At 42.1% G+C, this 22,006-nt stretch overlaps 1 protein-coding gene across 9 annotated transcripts in view; it reads right to left on the reverse strand.

Annotated features, from left to right (window-relative positions):
* The window catches only part of srcin1a (SRC kinase signaling inhibitor 1a), a 68,200-nt gene that overhangs the window by 17,821 nt on the left and 28,373 nt on the right, over window positions 1–22,006 (reverse strand). For 7 of the 9 annotated variants that reach the window (XM_077619277.1, XM_077619279.1, XM_077619276.1 and 4 more), the window contains exons 2-8: window positions 11,040–11,072; window positions 9,742–10,079; window positions 5,492–5,518; window positions 5,168–5,363; window positions 3,263–3,558; window positions 726–1,513; window positions 114–215 (exon numbers count right to left, since the gene is read on the reverse strand). In XM_077619277.1, coding sequence (XP_077475403.1) covers window positions 114–215; window positions 726–1,513; window positions 3,263–3,558; window positions 5,168–5,363; window positions 5,492–5,518; window positions 9,742–10,079; window positions 11,040–11,072 — 1,780 coding nt within the window. Of the gene's footprint in view, window positions 1–113; window positions 216–725; window positions 1,514–3,262; window positions 3,559–5,167; window positions 5,364–5,491; window positions 5,519–7,097; window positions 7,487–9,741; window positions 10,080–11,039; window positions 11,073–22,006 lie in introns of those variants that run through there. The other 2 variants (XM_077619278.1, XM_077619282.1) reach the window with 2 other exon arrangements.

Below are 22,006 nucleotides of genomic sequence, written 5' to 3' on the forward strand. Positions count from 1 at the left end.
TGGAACACAACAACCCATTGGCGGGTCAAAGGGGTGTCGTGGCAGCTAGCAACACGGAGTCTGTCTGTCTGTACGCGTGAAGGAGCCTAGGCAGAGTTAAAACAGAGTCTTACGTGCTGTCACTGTCTGGCCCTCTGGTCAGCACGCTCTGGACCAAGCCGGTCAGGCTTGCGATTTGTTTCTCCATGGCTTCCATGCGCTCCAGACGGTGATCCCTGTCAGGAAATACAGCCAAGAAACGGAGCGTCCAAGCTTGAGAAAACACTGTATGCTGATGAATAATTTGGTGTCTGCGTCAAGGACCTGCGTATGATTGTTTCTGCAACTTTTATCGGATTGAAATTGGCATAATGTTGGGATTATTAGCCGGAAATGTCATGTCTTTTTGGTTAGCACCTTTGGAGTTCATTTGAAAGACAATTTCACTTATATAAAAGCAGTAGTGAAACGGTCATGGATTGTCGTACGTGCATGAGTTCCGTTGAACACATTTAAACACCTCTAGGAGAGTCAAGAGTTCAATTGTGATGGGAGGCATTGAATGGTCATGCTTTGGTTCCTTCGTATTGAATGTGGGCAATTTTAACCTATTGATTCTGGCTGACTTTTGATTTAGCTGTATTTTGAGGCATTTCAATGAGAAATAAACTCTGCTTCAGGCCCCCTATAATACTCTAGAGTAGTAGTAGTAGCAACTGAGTTCTATACGATACGTTCTAACTGACCTGCTCGCATCCGCGTCCGCTCCAGCCAACGAAAAGCCAGGCGTGGCCCTGCCTCCCTCTCCGGGTCCGGCCGTGAGGCACAGAGGCTCGGAGCCGGAACCTGATCTGGACTTGGGACTGTCCACAAAGACGGAGGAGGATGCAGAGTCCTTGCGAAAATTCTGCCTGACGGGCGAAGCCCTGCTGGGCGAGACGGAGTAAGAGTCTCTGTCCCGCAGGTGCATGTCCGGGATCTTCTGCGGGGACGACGGAGCCATGCGGAAGCCCATGCCCAGCGTGGCCGAGTACGTGTCGGAGTATAGCGACCCGCCGGGCTTGTAGAGCGCGTCGTCCAGTTCACCCTGCAGGGCGGCGGCGGAGTAGGTGCTGAGCGAGCGCACGGAGCCGCGGCGGTACAGGCCCGAGGAAACGGGGAAGGCGAAGGGGTCGCCGATGGCCGCCAGGGACTGCGTGGAGGCGATGCTGAGGCGGCCCTCGTGCATCAGGCTGTAAGGGTCGGCGTACAGCGACTCGTTCTTCATCAGCGCCAAGTTCTTGGCCGAGACCTCTTCGTCCGGCTTGACGTCTCGCCGCTCCAAGATGGCGCTGGGCGAGGGCGAGAGGACCGAGTTGGCGGCGGGGTGGTGAGGGTGCCGGGCCTGCTCGTGGGAACCGGCGAAGGAGGGTGGGCGACCGCCGCTGTAAGACAGGCGCGAGCGAGACGGCGAGCCGGAGGAGCCCGAAGACGAGGGCAGCGTGTTGAGGCGCCGCGTCGGGGACGAGTCGCGGGATGAGTACACCATTTCCCTCTGAAATTAAGGGGAAAAAAAAGAGAAAAGTTTAAGGCAAAGCATAGTTTATGTCCAGCAACTACAAAAATGTAAAAAAAAAAATCATACCAAAGTACCTCAGTTGATCACATTGGATTATTTATTTTAATGCAAATTGAAATTCTACACCAAATCCTACATTGATTTATTTCACCTAGTGTTAAAGTTGGGAGGTGCAACAGGATGGAGGCTGCATTTAAGCTTCTTTTGCAGGCCATATTTATTGATAGTTCCATCATTGAATGTGGCCCAATAAAAACCGGGCCACAGATTTTGTGGAGTGCCATTAAGTTGCGCTCAACTCCCTTTATGACCCTCAAAAGACAAATTATAGGGATGCTTTGCAAAACGCTCTCTCTGGATTTAATAACATAACACCATAGAAAAGCAGACAAAAGGTATCGGCCACTTTTTGACAAATAAATTCTGCCAAATTTCATCCATCATTTCCCCAAAGCATTTTCAGTGGCACATTCACTTCCCACAAAAAAAAATCCATTCACTTCTATTGGTTGTCAAATTTCTATGGGTCATTAATTTTGACCAAAAAGAAGCTTTGCCAAATTGCCCTAAAATAAACAAGTCACCCAAAATGAACAAGACCATTACAATCATTTTAAGTCATCGGCTGTCAATAATCATCATTCAGTCCCAATGATTTCCTTATTACACGGATATGGAAAAATATTTCTTAAATGTGGAAAAAATGTATTTTAGGCTGTCTGCCAAGTCATAATATTAGGTACACCTACATGTCTTCGTGTCTATTTGTCATTGTCACCCTTTCAAGTTGCATTGTTAATGACAAGAAATGGCTAAGCAGGGTGTCGTGGTGAATAATTAAAAGAATAAAAATCCGTCTCCCTAAGGCCTTTTTTGATCGTCACTGAGGCGGAAATGTGTAAAAAAAAAAAAGAAAAAGAAAAAAAACCGTTAACACAGCGACTTTGTCGTCAACAGATGGGCGACTGAAGATAGCAGGCACATTTCCGGGAGGAATTCCTGCTCGAATCACTAGTGAAACAACAACAAGAAAACAGCTATAAATGCTCATTAGTTCTGCTTTAAAGGTTGCAGATGTTAAGACTAAAACTATAAAATCAAACAATGTGAATGCTGCATGACAGTCAGGCCTAGTTTAATGTCATTGTAACTACTGGATATTCAGACGGGAATAAATTTGAGTGAGCAGTTAATCCTTAAGCTCATTTCTTTACAGAATGTCCATGTTGTTCAATGTTTGTAGAAATATTATCTAAACGTACCAAAACAAACATCTAATATGTTTACAAAAAATCATGATATAATTATTATAATAAATTTTCATATATATACATACCAACACTAAATATCAATGTATTTTCTCATATACTGTATTTTCACGACTATAAGGCGCACTTAAGTCTTAAATTTTCTCCAAAATAGACCGGGCGCCTTATAATCCAGTGCGCCTTATGTATGGAAAAAAAACATTAAAATGTGTCATCCATTGAGGGTGCGCCTTATAATGCGGTGCGCCATATAGTCGTGAAAATACGGTGTATTCCTTTTTAGCACCATTTTTAAGTACTTATGTATTCTCCCAATGCTTTTTGATGTATGTGAAATGTAAATTTAGAGATGCAGACGTTAAATAGAAGGGAAAAAAAACATTTGCATTTCCAATTCAAACACACACATTCATAACACTAGCATCTGTAAGACGTTAGCGTCCGCAACCTGACTCACCCGCAAGTCCCCGTTGGCCAAGTGCGCGGCGGCCGGGTAGGAGGCGTAAACGGGCTCCTTGCGGTAGATCTTGATGACGCTGCGGTCCTGGATGTCGCGCACATCCTCCAGCTCGTAGAAGACGTTGCGCGCTTCATCTTTGATTAGCACGGCCGTGTTGGGCGATTTGAGCATGCCCGCCGTCAGCTTCTGCGGGAACATGTGCACGATGAGGGCGTGCAGCGTGTCCAAGCTGCTCAGCTCGTGGGTGATGTGCACACGCCGCGTCTCGTCGCCGTACTGCAAGAACAGCACGCCTGCAAAAAAAGGAGAAAAATATCAGTACATTTGATCCACCTTCGATTATATCATAAACCTTGTACACAGTACTTGCCATTTAATTTAATCACCTTAATGTACATGCTATTATAATCAATAAGGACTACTTTATAGTAGGTGCTTTTTCTCATTTCCGGTTTAATCTCGTCATACCACGTAAAATTACATAACTGTGCGACTTTATTCTTGCATTATTATCACTATTCTCGTATTTTTTTCATATTTTTTTCACCTCTTTCTTTGTGTAGCTCTGTTATTCCCTCGCAGATATCTTTTGAAAATGCTGCTTCTATATCATTAAGGTCTAGATATGTTAAGTGCTGTATAAAACTACATGTATAAACATGTGTAACAATAAAATTACTATACTTCTTTGGCTACCCTATTTTGGTGCCAATGATTTATTAAAATGTTTAACTTTGGAAAAATGAACATTTTGAATACTTCTCTTCATTATGCATCCATCCAGATGATTTATAGTGATATAATTGTTAAATAAAATAAAAGTTGAAGCAGTGAGGAACGTGGACACTTAATGGAAAATACTGTGATAGATAATGTAACACCTGAATTCGATCTTAGACCTCTTGCACGTGTCTTGACGCCTGACTAACCTGCATATTCATCTTGGTAGAGCACGGTACAAACACACAAAAAAAACACACAAAGCAAAGGAAGAACCAGTCATTAAGTCAGATACGTTGTGGTGATATAAAAGCCCAAATATGCGCATGCAAACTCACTGAAAATAAAAACAAGGCGGGCTATACACCAAGGTTAGCTATTGGCATGGCAGAGTCAGTCAACGGAATCATCAGCCCCAAATCATTTCAAAATTAAATTTAAGCATCTTGGAGCTCATTTCAACAGAGATGCAAAAATGAGTCGATTTTTCCACCAGTAATTCAATTTAACGAGTCATTTTTGCAGACTTTATTTTTACCATTCGCGATATATAGCAGTGTTTTACAGTGTTTTTTGAGTTACAGGTACCAGTTCTGAAAGCTAATGTATTGATACCACTTTTTTTAAATATACCTTTATTCCTTCAATAATAGAAGTATGTAATTGCTAGCATAGATTGGTCAGTCTCTGCTCAATGTCTGGCATTGACGGTGTTAGACGTCCAATCCATTTGATGTAGGAGGTTGGTAGCGAATGAATGCTTTTTTTCCTACTAGTGATAAACTCATTGAAATTCAACGCAGAAAGATGATTGGATGACACGATTGGACATTTTCAGTCAGGGTGACAAAGCTCCTTTTTTCATGACGACGCAGGTAATGGTTAATTCATTTTTAGAATTAATTATTAATTAATTTATCCTGACACGGGTCACGAGGGGGTGCCGGAGCATATCCCAGCTGTCTTCGGACCAGAGGCGGAAAACACCCTGAATCGGTGGCCGGCCGATCGGAGACTAGAGAAGCCCAATTTGCACATCTGCACATTGTTATTTTTTTGTACTCATGAGGCTATTTGAGTAGTGATAGCAATATTAGCCACGCACGCTAGTCAATTGACACTGGAGACCACTCTGTTATGCCAATGAAGATTTGCACGGATTTGCAGGACAGGAAGGCTCACCTGGAGACCGAAGCTTATTCTGGCTGGCGGAGCGCGAGAGGGGCAGGCTCTGGCGGAACCGATTCATCCTGTTGAAACCGATGGGCACGTCGGCCTCGGACATGGTCTCTAGGGACTCGGCGGAGGCGAAGGAGAGCTTGGCGGCCTGGTCGGCGAGCCCCGACTGGGTGGACTGGGAATGGCGGGGGCTGCGGCTCTGCGGGCGGGAAAAATACAGCGTTTGTAACACTCACGGACAAAATCGTTACAAGATATTTTTTTGAATTAAAAAAAAAGGGGGAAATTCATTTTAATTTTTGATTGATATTTTGTGGCAACACTTACCTTAAAGCTCCAGTAGTTGGGTTGTTGCTGCATTGTTTTGGGAGGCAATGAAAAAGAAAGAGAAGACCATTTTAGTTGGTGGAATGAACTCCAATCGTGTGGTTCTTTTCATTCGTCGGCTGTGAATTGAGATGTTTGTTGCTAAAAGACGTCAATGGCAAGCCAAGCAGTTAAAGTGTCGCACTGGAGATGTACCTTGCAGATGACTCGCTCCAAAAAAAAGGGACTATCGGGCAGCTTTCATGAATTTTAATATTAAATCCCAAGCCTCATTCTGCCGCTTATTCTTCTTATCTGCGGGCGATTCTGAGCAATCAGTCAGTCGCTGCGAATTAATATATCTTGATGCGCAAATGACGGAATTGGTTTTATGGTTATGACTGGAGTGGAGATTAGAATCCTGAAGCTCAGAATTGTGAAGCAGAAAGAAAAATGAAAATAGGACACTAAAATCTAACCAAATGCTAATGGTAATAGCCAACATCATGTTAGTTATATTGACAGTTAGCTAGTTGCAATTGAATCATCGAACCAACTCAGTCTGTGAATGGTAGTCCCATCAAGTCGTTCATTCATTCGCTGCCATCAACCCCAGTCAAAATGGAGTGGACGTCTAGCGCTATCAATGGCAATCAAATATGAGCAGTCATGGCTTGTCGCACTAGTCTGTCCCTGAAATTCATTCATCTTGAAAACGGCTTATCCCAGCGGACTTTGGGCAAAATACACCATTGACTGGTCGCCAGTCAGTCATAGGGCAAGGACAGAGACAGACACCAATCACAATCATATTGCCTGAACCAAAGTCAGGCCAATGAACCATTAGATCATCAGTGACCCTGTCCTTGAAAGGTTTAAACGTAAATGCTACCTAATAGAAGTAGCTTTACCGTATACTCTTACCAAAGGCACAAGTGAGAAAGGAATACCTAGTAATCAATAATGATGTTTTAAAGTGCATTTGGGAAACCTTTTTTAGGATGAATTATTTGACTTTTTCCCCCCAAGAAATGGAATTAAAAAGAAAAAAAAAGGATGACAGGTCAGTGCAAGAAATCCCTGTTGATACTCCAAGCGCATCGCAAATATGTCCTCATCTCATCTCCTCAACTTTATCGACTGAATTCTGGCAGGCCAATTAGAGTCCGAGCCGTCTCTCCTTGATCCTCGGTGGTGCCGATGGGAACTATTCCCCACGGCGGGCTTTCCTGATTCCCGTTTTTCTGAGAAGAATGTGGAGAAAGGAAAACTGGCCTGCCGCACATCAGGCACAGAGCCGAGTGAGTGTAGCGCTGCGGTACCTGAGCGGCATGTAAAGCAGCCTGACTTCTCCCCTTCCTCCACTGACAATGTCGTCATCCCTTAGAAACCCCATCAGCTTTCACATCACATTCATTTCTACTTCTTTCCCTCACACTAACACATACACAAACATCACACACACACATCTAAACATCTGCGCATCTCTAGCCTTCCCAAAAACAAACAAACCAACAAAAATCCAACAATGACGCATGCAAGCAGCTGCTTTTGCTTGACGGTCACCACGACAACCACAACAGGTAAAGGAGACTTCCATCACGCCATGTATGAAGTCCAGCCTCACCTGCACCAATCCACCTCTCCGTTCATCCTCCCTCGTCCGTCAAGCGCGGCGAGACGTCCGTCTTTCTCCGTCCGTCACCATCAGACATTTTTTTAAATGCATCGCCTGATTTTCCCCCCTCCGCCTGCCTTGCACCGCTGACGGCTAATTGAGCAACGGACAGAGTGGCGGCGAGCTCGCCCAAGCGGTGGCGTTGGCGCTCGACTCTCTCCGGCTCCTTCCTGGCTCCTCCCTCCTCTATACCCAAAGGACACGGGGCTTTTGGCGGCGTCCTCAGAAGCCCCCTCGACGGACCTCCACACTAAAAAGCACCATGTCGCCTCTGTTCGTGGTTTGGGGGGCTCCGCTAATGTGCCGTTCCCGCTCGCCTGACCTTTGCAACGTGATAGCCTCGCTTGCCTCAAGTGGGGAGGGTTGCCACGGCAACTGTGGACTCCACTTACCCCGCTCTCTCTCTCTCTCTCTCCCTCCTCCATCTTCCCCCTTTTTATCTCTCCTTTTCAATTCTTTACCTTTAACCCTTTCAGGAATAGCAGGGACTTGATTGGACAGTTTTTCAACAGTTAACGCTTAAGAATTTTAACCCATTAACGCAGCAAATAATTTTTAAGTAAGTTAATTTATATAAGTGTATTTAATAGAACCCTTATAACGCTTTTTACATATATTTTTTTACATTTAAGAAGTTCAACCCTTCATAAGACAAGTGACTATTTTGTGTCATTTAAAGAAATTGAAATAATGATTAAAGTCTATATATTAATATTCTTTTTTAAATAATATTTTATGATTATAAATACATTGAAAATGAATTAAAAATAATGGAAAAAAAATCAAAAACACTCAATATCGACCCAGGTAAGTAGTTTTGTTTTTTCGTAGCAATACCTCATTCCGGGCCATTGTCGGCATTAGATGTCCAATTCAGTTTAACCTGGAAATCTGGCTGTGAATGCCAGTGGGCGTCCATTGCTGTCAATGTGAATTAAATGAGCCTATTGGGGTCTAAAATTAGATGTTGACAATTTGCAATCAGTACACTACAGTTGTACAGTAAAACTATAATACAAATTACATTTTTTTTTAAACTACTCCGCTCTCCATAGATAACAATACTACAGTACAGTATAGTTGTTCAATAAACTTGTAGTTGTGGGCACACTAACCACTAAAACACTGTGTTGTGGTCCTCATCATAAAAATACAAAGCGCATCTGTCAGGCTCTGCCGTTACTAGTTGGCTTTTATTCCCTAAATGAACATGATTATTGATTGAGAATCAGTGGAGAGAGTGTCCGAAGGGTCACATAAAGATTACGTAATGTGTCTTAAAATCCATTGCTATACGCAACATGATGTTATCTGTCTTCCAATAAAATGTCTGGACAAATGTGCAAGGCCGTTTGATAAGGTTTAACGAAATGGAATAACTTGAGCATTTCTGCAGTTGCGACTGCAGCCGGTCAACAATTTCCGATTGTTATATCTCGCAAAACTGTTTTTCAAGTGACTTACAGTAATGTTCAGAAATTTAGCTGTTACAATACTGAAACTAAGAAATAGATCAATGGTATTCCTACTATTATTACTGCTTTAATATAACATAATAATTCAACTTGATTGATGACAGACAAACCGGATTGGCTCTTTTTTTTTTTTTTACATTTACGACTTAATTACTTTGAGCATTTTAGCCGTACAGTACTTTTAAAAAATGCTATAAAATCGGCTCAAATTATTTTTTTAAAATTTACCACTTAATTATTTTGAGCATTTTATCAGTTACAGTACTTTAAAAAATGCTATAAAATAAGGAAAATTATTAACAGCCACCCTCCTATGAAATTTCAAACTATTGTTTAATAATTGAACTAATTACTTGATAATAGACATTAAAATGGACTTCACCACTGTGAATGGCACTTAAGATCATTCCCTCAAGCTCTCCCAGTTCAAATTCGACATCCATTGCTGTCAGTGGCAGCGAATGAGATCATTTTTCATTTTGTCACCCTACATTACAGGCAGACGAAACCAATATGTTTCATTATTGACAGTTAATACGCATATCAACGAATGAGTTACGGCACCGGTGTCAAAGTGGCGGCTTGGGGGCCAAATCTGGCCCGCCACATCATTTTGTGTGGCCCGAGAAAGTAAATCATGACTTTCTGTTTTAGCATGAAATTAAAATGAAGATTATAGATGTATATCATATTTCCTGATTTTCCACTTTTTAAATCAATAATTGTAATTTTTCAATCATTTTTTCTGTGTTTTTAGTTCAAAAATCATTTTGTAAAATCAAAAAATATATAAAAATATTTTCTGTTTTCCACTATAATATGGAACATAATGATTAAAAGAGATTTTCCTTTACAAAGAAAAAAAAAGCTCAAATAAACATTGTTAGATCTATAAAAATTGAATAGTTAGGGCTTTTGATCCAGTTCTTTTAATCCATTTATTTAAAAAAAACGAAATATTATTTCTAAAATGGTCCGGCCCACATTAAATCGAGTTGACATTAATGCGGCCCGCGAACCAACCCGAGTCTGACACCCTTGAGTTACGGTATAACTCCCCCCCCCCCCGCCCCCCCCCCCCACACAAACGTTCAAAAATGATGGAGACAAGCGCGTACCTGCTCTCGAGCCGCCCTCTCCGAGCCTCCTCTCACGCTGGCGTGCGACTGCGAAGGCGACGGCGGGTTGTGGTGCTGATGCTGCTGATGCTGCTGCTGCTGGTGGTACTTGCTCTTCAGGTGGTCCATGAAGGCGTCCCGCTTGCGCTCCATGTCGGCCTTGTGTAGGTTGGTGAGCGCCTCCAAGCTCTGGGCCGCCGACACCGTATGCCGGTGTTCCGACGTGTGCACCAAGCCCACGTTGGAGAAGCGCCTGCCGCTATTGCCCAGAGTCCGATACTCCCGCGGGTACTCCAGGTCATCTGTGGAGATCATGTGAGTGCCGCCTCGCTCCGGGTCTGAAGGGGGTGTTGGGGGGTGTGGGGGGGGGGGGGGTGTAACGGAGGAAGGTGGGAAAGAGAAAAGTAGTTCCACAACAAAATGGGATGAGATAATAGACATCAAGGCCCTTCCCCCGTGAGTATTGATTCTAGACTGCTGGCAAAGAAAGAAAAATGGCGAGCAAAGAAGGAAGGCTATTCCAATGAATCAAAAGCCAACGTCATTTTAAGCGCCTTTAAAGATCCGCTGCCAATGGAGGAAGCGCCATATTTGTTTGCTCACGCTCGCTTTTTTGACTCCCTTCAAACTGGTTTTTCAAGGCAAGCATTTTGCATTTTGCACGAAACCGAACAAACAAACAGTGAGCTAACAATAACAATTTACATACATAAATCTAGCTGAGATCTTTTAAGTGCCAATGACATTCAAACTAAATGTTGTCTAGAAAAAAACAACAGTTGAAATTAAATACAAAATAACTAAAATATTGAAACAAAGGATAGTTTACTAATATTGTAACTGATTTGATGTTATTTGATAAATTGGACATTGACTGCCATTGATGCCACTCAAATGGATTTGATGTCTATTACTGTATTATATTTGCTTTTGGAATAACTGCTTTAATTCGTAGACTTTCATTGACGGCCTCATATGTCCAATCCATTTCAAGTAGGACGGGTGACATCGGATAAACACATTTCCAAATTTAATCACTCAATGCATTGACATTAGAATGACACAACTAACTTATTTCCAATCAATCTTTAAAATAGTTTTTGTGCAATTTACTCCGTGGTTTCCATTGATAGCACTAGACGTCCAATCACAGCAAATGGATGATGAGACAACACGTGATTGGACGTCTATCATTGGCAATAGCACTGGAGTGATGGATAGCACAACCCAAACATTTAAAAAAGAATTGGAAAATCAAATGCATGGAAGAAAACAAAGATGGCGGATGGATAAGTTACCTTGTTTGGGATAACAGGCCCTGCTGGCATGTGCTGCAAGAGAAACATGCCAAGGGTTAATTCACGTGTTTGTTCACAAACACGTGCAAATAAACAAAACAGTAACAGGGAAATGCGCTATTATGACTAATAGCACTTTCACAATTAGTGAATGCATAAATCATGCATTCACACATAACACAGTTGACTATGAATGAATTTGTGAAAACATCAAATTTGTCTTTCCACACAATCAATAGACAGTTGTCATATGGTAAATATCAGAATAAGTTTTTCTGCGTAATCAAAGAATAAAAACAGTATATCGAGCTTATAGTGTTTTCAACATTATAAACCTGTTACATCATTTTCCAAATTTGACTTTGATTTTGGCCTAAACGTTCTGAAGAACTGTGATTTGTATTTTTGCATTTATCCTCATGAATAAATGTTCAATTCTCTGAAACCGCACTTTGCAGAAGAGATGTATTAGCAAATTAAAAATGTGACCAAAACTTTCTTTATGATTCTGTTTCACACAAATCTTAAACTGTCCTGCGAGGAACATCATGTTAGCCATTTTTCTTTGGTCACTAAATGCCTAGAAAGCATCTCGTTTTTTTGATGTTGTAGAAATGGACGCCTACCAAATGGCATTTGCAGCGATGAAAGCCCGAATGTGATGCTCTCCAAATCTTGAAACACAAGGAGTGAAGAAGGACTGCCATCACCCCACTTAACCAGTCTATTTATCGTGCCCTGGTGTCCATTTCACGATGAAGTGATGATAAACGGAGGTGAAGCGGGCCGGTGGCTTGATAGCATTAGCATCGAGCAGATATCCACTTTGCACTTCATTAAGCGGTGGCGCGTGTCGGCTAACGAGCGGACCGACTCGAGCGCCCCTTGGCACGGCTCTGCGAAAATGGCGCGTGTGCACCTCCGCTCGGAGAGAAAAAGATTGGTATGATAAAATGATGCCTGTGTGCAAGATATTAAGTTTAGCAGAAGGTTGGAAATAAGAAAGAAACTTTGCAAAGTGCAGATAGAAGGCCGTGGTTTTTATAAGTTGCGTGGGTGGAGATGGCAAAGAAGAGAAAAATGCACCTAACTATATTTCGACAAAAGATTGCAGACAAAGCTAGAGAAAAGAACATTAGCTGCTGGACTGTGGAAAGTAAATGCGGTAGCCTTGACGATAGGGAAGAGCATTGGAAGTACTACAGTAATGGTTCATTTAGAGTACATATATATAGTGCATTTATCTACAATTTACCCTCAGCATGCTTTACCACCTATAGATTCACACAACAATATATATTAGAACATACCTATCAACCTCGGCCAATTGCTCCCCTTATTAATGATTGCAATTCCCCTTATTACGCGATAAAATATTGTGCAAATGCAACGTGGCACATATTTACTCACACAGGGCGCACTTAAAAGTCTACAATTTTCTCCAAAGTGGACAGGGTGCCCAATCAGTATGAATTAAATTCAAGATTGTGTAGATCAAGGGTGTCAGACTCAGGTTGGTTCGCGGGCAGCTTTAACGTCAACTTGATTTCACGTGGGCCGGACCATTTTAGATATAATATTTAGATTTTTTTTTAATAAATGGATTAAAAGAACTGGATTAAAAGCCCTGGATATTCAGTTTTTTATAGATCTAAAACAATGTTTATTTGAGCTTTTTTTATATATATTTTTAGATTTTACAAAATGATTTTTAACTAAAAACAGAGAAAAATGGATTAAAAAATTACAATTATTGATTTAAAAGGGGGAAAATCAGGAAATTTAATATACATCTATACTCTTCATTTTAATTTGATCCTAAAACAGAAAGTCGGCACTCATGATTTACTTTCCCGGGTCACACAAAATGATGCGGCAGGCCAGATTTGGCCCCCGGGCCACCACTTTGACACCTGTGGTGTAGATAGTGACTGCTTGACTGTCTGGCGACATTGCTTGCTGACACGCTATATTTAAATAGTGAAAAGGTGGGCGGGTGAAAGGGGAGTGCTTAAAGCATGACAATATTAGCAGTCGACGATGATGTTTTGCTCCGAGGCGATCCGGATTAGAGTGGAAATTGGTAAAACAAGATCGGTTTTACAAAAAAACGTACTTCAAAAAAATCCCATACAAAAGTTGTTATACGGCGTACATTATTTGAAATGATCAAAAACGTATAAAATACGGGAAAATGTATAAGTTGACAGGTATGTTATTAAAAACTAGTGCTGGTATTAACGTTCGTTCAAATGGATTAGCCTTCTAGCTCCATTATTGGCAAATAATGCGTTGAGCATGATAGCAATTATTTTACATTCAAGTAAGTGCGGAGTAATTTAGAAGTATATTAAAAAGTAAAATTAAATCCAGCGTCGGATCCGGTATCAGGAGCATAAGAGTGCTGTCGATGCAACACGAATAACAAAAGCCATGAATAGCGGTGGGCAATCTATTCCAAATTTGATCGTTCAATTGCTGCAGGCTGTCAAAAAGGAATGAACATCTACAACTTTAAATAGAATTCATTTGTGCATATCTATCATTCATGTAGAGACGAAAAGAACCCAGTGGAGGAAAAAAAAAGTCCAGACATTCATTTATCACATATGCAGTGGGTTTCGTTTGGTGAGCTGGATTTCAAGTCGTCAAGTAGGAGAAGCCTCCCGGAACTTTTAGCAGCTCGCCGGCTTTCGTCAATTTTATACCTGCTCACTTCAAAGCAGGTCGAGAGTACGCAAGAGAGTGAAAGAGAGACCCCCGCGCCATGGAATGTAAAGAAACCCACCGACGTCACATTCAATAAAGCTATAGAGAGGGTTAGTTGTGAGAACAATGCTATGTTTATGAATATACCAAGCCACAAAAACACATCGTGTCAAGCATAACGATTCCAATAATTCTCAATATTTTAAGCAGTACAATCAATCAGGTGATCCTCACTCACGCAATTCTAGTAATGTGATTTTTTTTTTAAAGATCCTGATGGTACCTTTCTTTTAAAACAAGTACTTGCTACATGGGGAAGGCTGCCCTCTACTGGCTATGTCATAACCTAAAAGCAATGCAGGCACCAATAAGTCTGTGGCAAATTCCAAACTTAGAGATGGATGCTCGCTACTGTCCACAATTAATTAATCAACTCTGATACAAATAAATAAATGGACTCAGAGCATCGTGGCATACATAGCCAAAAATACATCAAGATTATTGCTTCACAAATCACAAATAGATATGACTTCAACGTTAGTGACCACAAGAACAACAACAACGTCAACTTGACAGACCGTCAACCTATAAAATTGAAAGATATATTGTGGGAATCTAAAGAATTGTATTTAAATCTGGCATACATTGTTGTACTTTTATATATAACTCATTTACTGCCAAGTCAGGTCACAGGGTATGTGCTGTGGTAGTTAACAATAAGGAAATAGAATTGAAATGAATAGGACGTCTCTTGCTGTCAATGGCTGCTAGAGAGTTCATTGTAATTTTTAATCTTGCGGTGCATAGCCTGACATGTGGCTGCGTTGGAGAAGTTATTCGAGCAAAACCAGGCGAGCGTCTATACCTCCGACTTTAATTTACAGGGGGCACATTGCCAGCTGCGACGGTGCTGAATATTTAACCGAGAATGGTGAGAAAATTAAACAATCAGCTTGGCTTTAAGCTATTGGCATTTAGAATTCTCTGCAAATAACTCGAAGGGAACGTTCCGACAATGGGATGTGGCCTGCTAAAAAAAAAGAATGAATTCATATGTTGGGATTGCATGCTTAAGAGAGAGGCAAATAAAAATGACAAAATAAGCCCCCCTATGTGTTCCTACTATATGTTGATGACCAATGTTCTACCTTTGTGCGTTACCTCTCCCTTGTTTTTCGTAAAATACGGTCCACTTCACCAAAAATACCCATTTGTGGACTAGTACGAAAAAGAGGGCCATTGCTAGCGGGCAAGCGTGTGCACTTTACATTTGTTCTCCATTAGCTATGAAAGCTGGGAGTGGCATGGGGAGACCAGCGCTAAAAGCCAAGCCAAAATGGCGGCTGCACATCCTCCACCCACAGGGAGCCATCAAAGGGGAGGTCAAGCAGTAAGTTTCAAAGCGGAGACCACGCGAACGCTCCCGGGCATCTGCAACCAAGAGGAACCTTGTCTTGTTCATTTATCTGCTTTAATACAAAGCGTCCTTCCAGCCTCGCCACCCACCAACGTTTCCGCGTTTCCTAACTCCACGTCTCCCCGGGCAACAATGGCGCCGCAAAGCATCTGCTCGTAGACCGACGGTGGTACTCAAGACAATTGGAACGCGCCGGCGCTTGACGGCAGCGTCTCGGGAGAGAATTAAAATCATATCTGAAAGCGGCTTGTCTAAGCAAATGATAACATTTCGACAGAAAGAAGATCGATTTTTTTACATGGCGTTACCTTACTTGGCCGATAGGCGGGGACAAAAACCCCACGTTCAAGTTTAATTGCTCGAACCTAACAGGGCGTTATGCGTCCCGCGGGCCCCATATAATAAACAGCAGTGTACTTGTGAGGCGTTCAGATACATGTTGATACATTTCATTTAACTAACACGGGTAGCCAGTGAGGAGAAACGGGAGGATATTAAGAAGCAGATTTTAAGGATATTCATGAGCTTATTAAGAAGGAAGGTTGCTCTCATGGGGGGCAAGGTAAGTCTGCAGATGAAGGGTCTTTTTACAAGCGTGAAGGCAGCGTGGCGCCGTCCGTGTACCTTCGAGCAATCAGAGGGGAGCGAAGCTGATAATAAACCTTCCTAATGTATGCAAATCGGCAAATCAAACTGTCATCCACATGTATGGGTATTTGGCATAACCAGATATGTACTTCAAATTCATTTAAAGATCAAATAAACACAAAAAAACCCGTAGAAATCCTGAGCAACACCAACGAATGATGTTCCAAAATAAAAACAGCGGGTGCGTGATGAAGCTTTACGGGGAAAAAAATGAGAAATAGAGCAATTAATTTGACAGAGCGCAATTTGAAGTGAACGGACAAGAATAATTGCATTGTGTATATTCAAAGGGAGACTAAAGTTCTGCATTCAATCTACAGAATGGATAAAAACAGCTAATTCGCTGACAAATGGGCAACACCAAACAATCCCTTTAACAAGATCATAATTATCATTAAGTAATTTCAAGGCCTCAGGTTTGAAAGTGGTTAAATTAGAAGAAAATTCAATTTGGTTTAAAAGTGCAAATGCGCTCCTTGCAGACCGCCCGCCAATTATTATTCTCTTTCCAGATGTGGTTAAGAGGCTAAGCTAACTGTACTCTTACTAAAAAAATTCGCCTTCAGGTTACCAGAGTGGTGGAATTGAACAACAATTAACTCCTATACGGCAAAAAAACGTCCAATCCGTTAAAAGTGGGAGGGTGGCAGTGAACGAACAAGTCCTAAACTCATGCTTTATCGCTTTCAATGGCCGAAGCCCATGATTTAAGTGATAATGGCGAATAAAATGTTCATTCCAGTGGCTTGAACATAAATCAAATATTTCACAACTTCATTTAGAGGCGGCTGTGACAGCTCCAATCACGTTAATTAACACGACTATAATGTTACTAGTTGTTCGGGGTGAAAAGGAAGATGATTTATTAGGTTTTCCCCAGCAGCATAGCAAGGTGTTTTTCTGCACCACCTATAAAATCGACGGTCGCTGCCCTTTTCCCAGCGTGCCTCTTGTCTGCACAAAGACTGCCGTAAATTACGGCGTATTGCGTCGTGAGAGTAGATTTTATTTTTCCCACGGTGGTCACATCTCACCGCACATTATCACGTCGCAAGTATCCGTTCTTTATCTTCTTCCGCGCCCGAAGTCGGTTGTGTATAAAGGTTAGGTTCCTATAAAGGAAGTAACTAATTGCATTGACTCTCGTGACTGCAACCAAGTCGTTTTTGTGTAACTTGTCATTTTCCGAGTATTTAAAAAAATAAAGTCAAATTGTGTGCCTGCGATTGCTTGTAGTTTAGGAGGATCTAGGAAAGGAAGATGATCTTTAAAACCTCCAGACTACTGAAGGACTGCGGTAACCAGTCTGCAGAAAGTCCCTACCTTGTGGACTTCCTGTGTGTGGCTCCAGTTTTTTTTTAACTAGGTCTACAATGTCTTGTGTGTCTTATGTCTGTCTTGCTACTGCAACCAATAAATTTCCCGAATACGGGATGAAATAAAGTTCTAACCTAACCTAGTTTGCTTGGATAGGCTCTAGCACCCCCGCAACCCACGTGAGGATGAGTGGCATGAAAAAATGAGTTATAAAACGAAACAGCCTTTGTTCATCATTGTTTTAAACGTTATAGGGAAGTGAAGTGACTGAGCATTTTAATGTCTGACTACCAATTTTTACTCAGCTCGTTTCCTAATTAGTTCCACGTGGAGATGGTCAAGCGTCTGGATTTATTTTTAGTGTCTGCACAAACACAGCGAAGTGGACCGCCACTGGGCTTTCGTCAGAAACACAGACAGCTTCCCACTCCCTACTGACGCCCGGGGCGGCGAGTAACATTCAACACAATAAAAGCCACATTTACCGCGCCTCCCCGGGGCCATCTGCTTGGACGACTTCCATTAAACGAGGTGCTGCCAATCAAGAATGACTCACACCGACTCGGCCTCATTTTACTACGCTTTGGACACTTTTACCATTTTGTGATGGGCGGCGAGGACATTTTGGCATTTTTCTTGTTGTACTTCTGATTATTATACGGTCTTATTTTTACATTTCATGTACTTACTTTACCTAAGTGACGAGTGATACAGAAATTGTTGTTGTTGAATTGAAAAAAACTGAATTTCAGAATAGTGGAGAAGAAGAACCATTTCCAGGAAGCCATTTTATCAATTGCGAGTAATCCAAATGAGTTACTTTTATTTACGATGCCGCTAAATTATTGCCTGCAATAAGACGTCCAATCCATGTGAAGCGGGAGGATGGCGGCGAATGAACATTTCGCCCTGCCGCTTCAAACGGATAGGACGGCTATTAGTGATAAACTCATTTAAATTCACAGCAGAACAATGAAGAATTAGTGTGTATGTCTGCTGTTACAAAATGGCCACTTCTATAAACAGTCATTAGTTTCTCCATTACCAGTCAGGAAATTTCGCATATTACGTTGTCAATAATTTGAGCAACTGTATAGGAATGTCCTTTTTACTTGATGTAAACTTTAAGTTAAATAGCATCTGCGTTACAGTCCTTTAATCAGTCGGAACACAAACGGTGCATCAACACGCGAAGACAGACAATCTAACTACCACTACTTTACTGCCAGTCCTCCCAGTTCAAATGGATCAAACGGCTATCGGCATTGTCAGCGAATGAGTTAAAATCCACACGACAACACTTTTTTTTTCATCGGAACCATCAATTAACATTCACCGACATCTGGTGGGGAACACCTGTACTGCACAAAAACTGAAAAGAAATTGCCTGAATGGAGAATAAGTGGGGCAAAACACAGTCAGGTGAGTGATGGGACAGCATGAGAGACTCATTAGCCTCTACAAAGTACATAAATAGAACCCAGAAATCAGGTCTGATCCGGCCAGATCCCGGCACCCTCCAAACGGAGATTCTAATAAAATGCGAAAGCTTTCTTTCTCCTCCGAGCTTCCAATATCCCAAAAAAACCCACTGCAGTCAACAGAGTCCCTCATGCATGTATTTCCACGTTCAAAAGCCGGACCGACTCACTTGACGTTCTTTTTTTATCTCTCTCATCTGCATCGGTTTCCTCGAAGAACCTCTTGGAAAGGCTCTTTGCTCCGAGACTTTAATTAGCTTGGAATCCCAATAAAAATCTGGCGTCTTCCCTTTCATTGTGCTCTTTCTCCTCTGCAGCTCACTTATCGTGTTTGTGACCTGCCGCCTCTGGCGACCCAGAACAGATGTGAACATTTTCTCCATCCGCAGAGGCCGCCGCCGGCTCACCTCATTTTCGCGGGCGTGGAGTTGCAGCGCACCCCCGAGGGCCCTTCCTAACATTTTCAACAGACACTTGCCGTACAATTGCACGGCACTACTTGCCATAAACACCCTACCAGATACTTGTTGTCAATGCAAATTAAGGGTGGGAACCCCTGTCTGACGATAACGATTATTTCACGATATGGCGGTACAGAAACGATCGATCCATGGGTTAGGAAATCAATCCACAATCTTCTACAGTACAATTAATAAACAGAAAAATCTCTTTTCCTCCTTATTTATCACTAGTAGACGCCCAGTCTTTGACGTGAATGCATTTAGTGTCATTGTACAAGTATAATGAGATTTAAAGCTTCACCACAAACAACAATAACAACAAATAAATAATTAAATAACCAATAAATAAGTGATAAATAAATAAGTAGTCACATAATGAGTCGTCAACAACATAAATAAGCAGGGAAGTGCCCAAATAACAACAACAAACAAATAAATTATTCAATAAATAATACATTTTTGGTCCATATCACCACTTATCACTCAAACACAGCAACAACCTACCCCTGCCTCAGCTTTAGTGGTTTTATAAATTAACTCATTAGCTGCCATTGACGAGGTAAACTCACCTCCTATTGCTTTAAAATGCCAATAATTTGAAAGCTATTATTCCTTACAGGTTCTAGGACAGCTATTCCTTGGTATGTATTCTTCCATACAAAAAGTGAGTCTCCACACGTTAATGTTGACGCATTATAATCCGTTCGTTACTTCACCCCATCCGGTCAAAATGTTTTGGAGGTCTAACAAGTTAAATTTCTGGGCCCAAAATAATGTTGCCACCCCACAACATCTAGTTGGCACCAATGTGTCCCACAAACCAATCAGAATTTGATACCCCTACTTGAATAATTGGACCACCCCTACCAGTCCAAGTGAATTGGACATCTGGGCTGCGTCATTTGATATTTGTATCCAAGTGCGAGCGCTCTAAAAGCGTGCGAAACTCTCGATAGCCGACTGAGCTAATTAACGTTGCCAGAAGGGGTAAGTGCTACTAGGGGCCACGCCGAGGCCGGCCGGGTCTTGAACCGAGGTGTCACACGCCGAGACACTCTGGAGTGCACACGCATGATCGCGCGGAGACGTTAGGTCTTAATTGGAGTGTGTTGAAGGGGAAGTTACAAGCGGAGAGGAGAGGAGAGGTGTTGGCCTCCATTGACTCAAAGCCCGGCGGGCTAATGAGAGCTTCCGCGCAGAAGAAACCCACCCGGCGAGGACGTCGTGACAGCCAGCTCGCTACGAGGAACGGAAAGGAATAGCGGGCCAAGTGTTCGGGCTGGAGTCCACAGAATTAAAGCCAATCCAAAAGGACATTTCTAGTGTTTTTCCTCACCTGGGAGAGGCTTCAAAATGAGTGACAGTTCACGTCACCATGGAAACAAGCAGCTCACGAATGAGAGTCGATTGGGTACAGAGAATGGAACAAAAGAATATCGATTGCCGTTCTTTGCTTAGCTATGTGCTAGCGTTCGTGTCGTATGAGCGACTGCAAATGGGAGAAAGAATGTTTGGGGATCTCATGTGTCGTGCAAAAAGAGGGTTTTCGATTTTTTTATTTTGGTGCACTGTCGTACTGTTGAGTATTTACACTCTACGTATATGTACTCAAAATTTTAGAGGAATCTATCAATAAAATGGAGTTATTATATTAGAGGAGATTTTCCCCGTCATATTATCACTATTCTAGTAGTAATATACATTTAAATTTCATAATTTCATGACATAAAGCTCCTGAAATTGTGTATTTATACTCATAGGCCTATTTTTTTCCCTTTGTGTGACCATAACACACATTGCACTAAAAGTATGGAAATTAAAAAAACACACTCATCCAATGACATTAAAATATACAACATCTAAATAACAAAAATCTCATTGTACTGCTGTTGACGACAGATTTCAAATCATCCGATTGCACGTTTATCACATCGAGGTGCTTCCAATAAGTTTATGAAATGACAAATAACAAAACCGTGACATTAACAGAAAAGTCATTGATGTGTTCAGTTAGTTTCAACGCTAATATGCCAAAGAGAATGCGCTTCTACAGTAAAAAAGTGTTCATTTTAAAATCAAATCAGTTCACTGATCACCGAAAAACGAGCTCATTTGCCTCCAGCCATCCCGTTTTTGCTCGTATTTTCCGACACGGCCCCCAAATGACATGGCATCCCAGTACTCTCATTTTAAAAAAAAGGTACTCACAAACTCTCCCACGTATGCAAATTTGAACGCGAGCGCGAGCACGGCAGCGACGTCAGTGATGAAGCAAAGCTGCGGCGTTTTCCTACAAATGACTTAAAAAGTCCCACGAGGACTCGCCGGGAAAGTTAGCGAAGACGCAAGCACGTCAGCGATGCCAAGGAGGCGCCGGCGTTCTGGCAGTCCTGAAAGAGCCAGCTGAAGCCTTTTGAAGCGCTACGGTGGCGCAATACGTGCCTATCCTGACAACAAACTCCAGTGTCCTCCTTCCTCAAAGGCTTTCTTAGAAGAGAGTGCCTCATTAAAGTTTCAAAAGAAAACAAAGCTGACAGGAAGTCAAAGTCAAAGGAGGGTGAGGAAGAAAAAAAAAAAGGGTCTCAATTCAAGAGCCCACCTGACGGCTTGACGGCTTCTTCGATGGGAATCCGTTGGTTCATTCATGTTCCCAAACGCTTATCCCCGCAAGGATCGCGGGGGGTGCTGGAGCCTATCCCTGACACCCTGAATCGGTGGTCAGCCAATCGCAGAGCACTAGGAGAAAGCGTTCACACTTGTACATAGGCTGAATTTAGCATACAATTAGCCTAGCGTGCTTGTTTTTTTGGGATGTGGGAGGAAACCCGGCGTGCCCGGAGAAAACCCATACAAGCCCGGGGAGAACATGCAAACTCCACAGAGCGAGGAACCACCTGGGTTCGAACCCTCGACCACAGGCCGTGTGGCCAAAGC

This window comes from Stigmatopora argus, chromosome 14 (assembly GCF_051989625.1).
Source record: "Stigmatopora argus isolate UIUO_Sarg chromosome 14, RoL_Sarg_1.0, whole genome shotgun sequence".
Taxonomy (NCBI): Eukaryota; Metazoa; Chordata; class Actinopteri; order Syngnathiformes; family Syngnathidae; genus Stigmatopora; species Stigmatopora argus.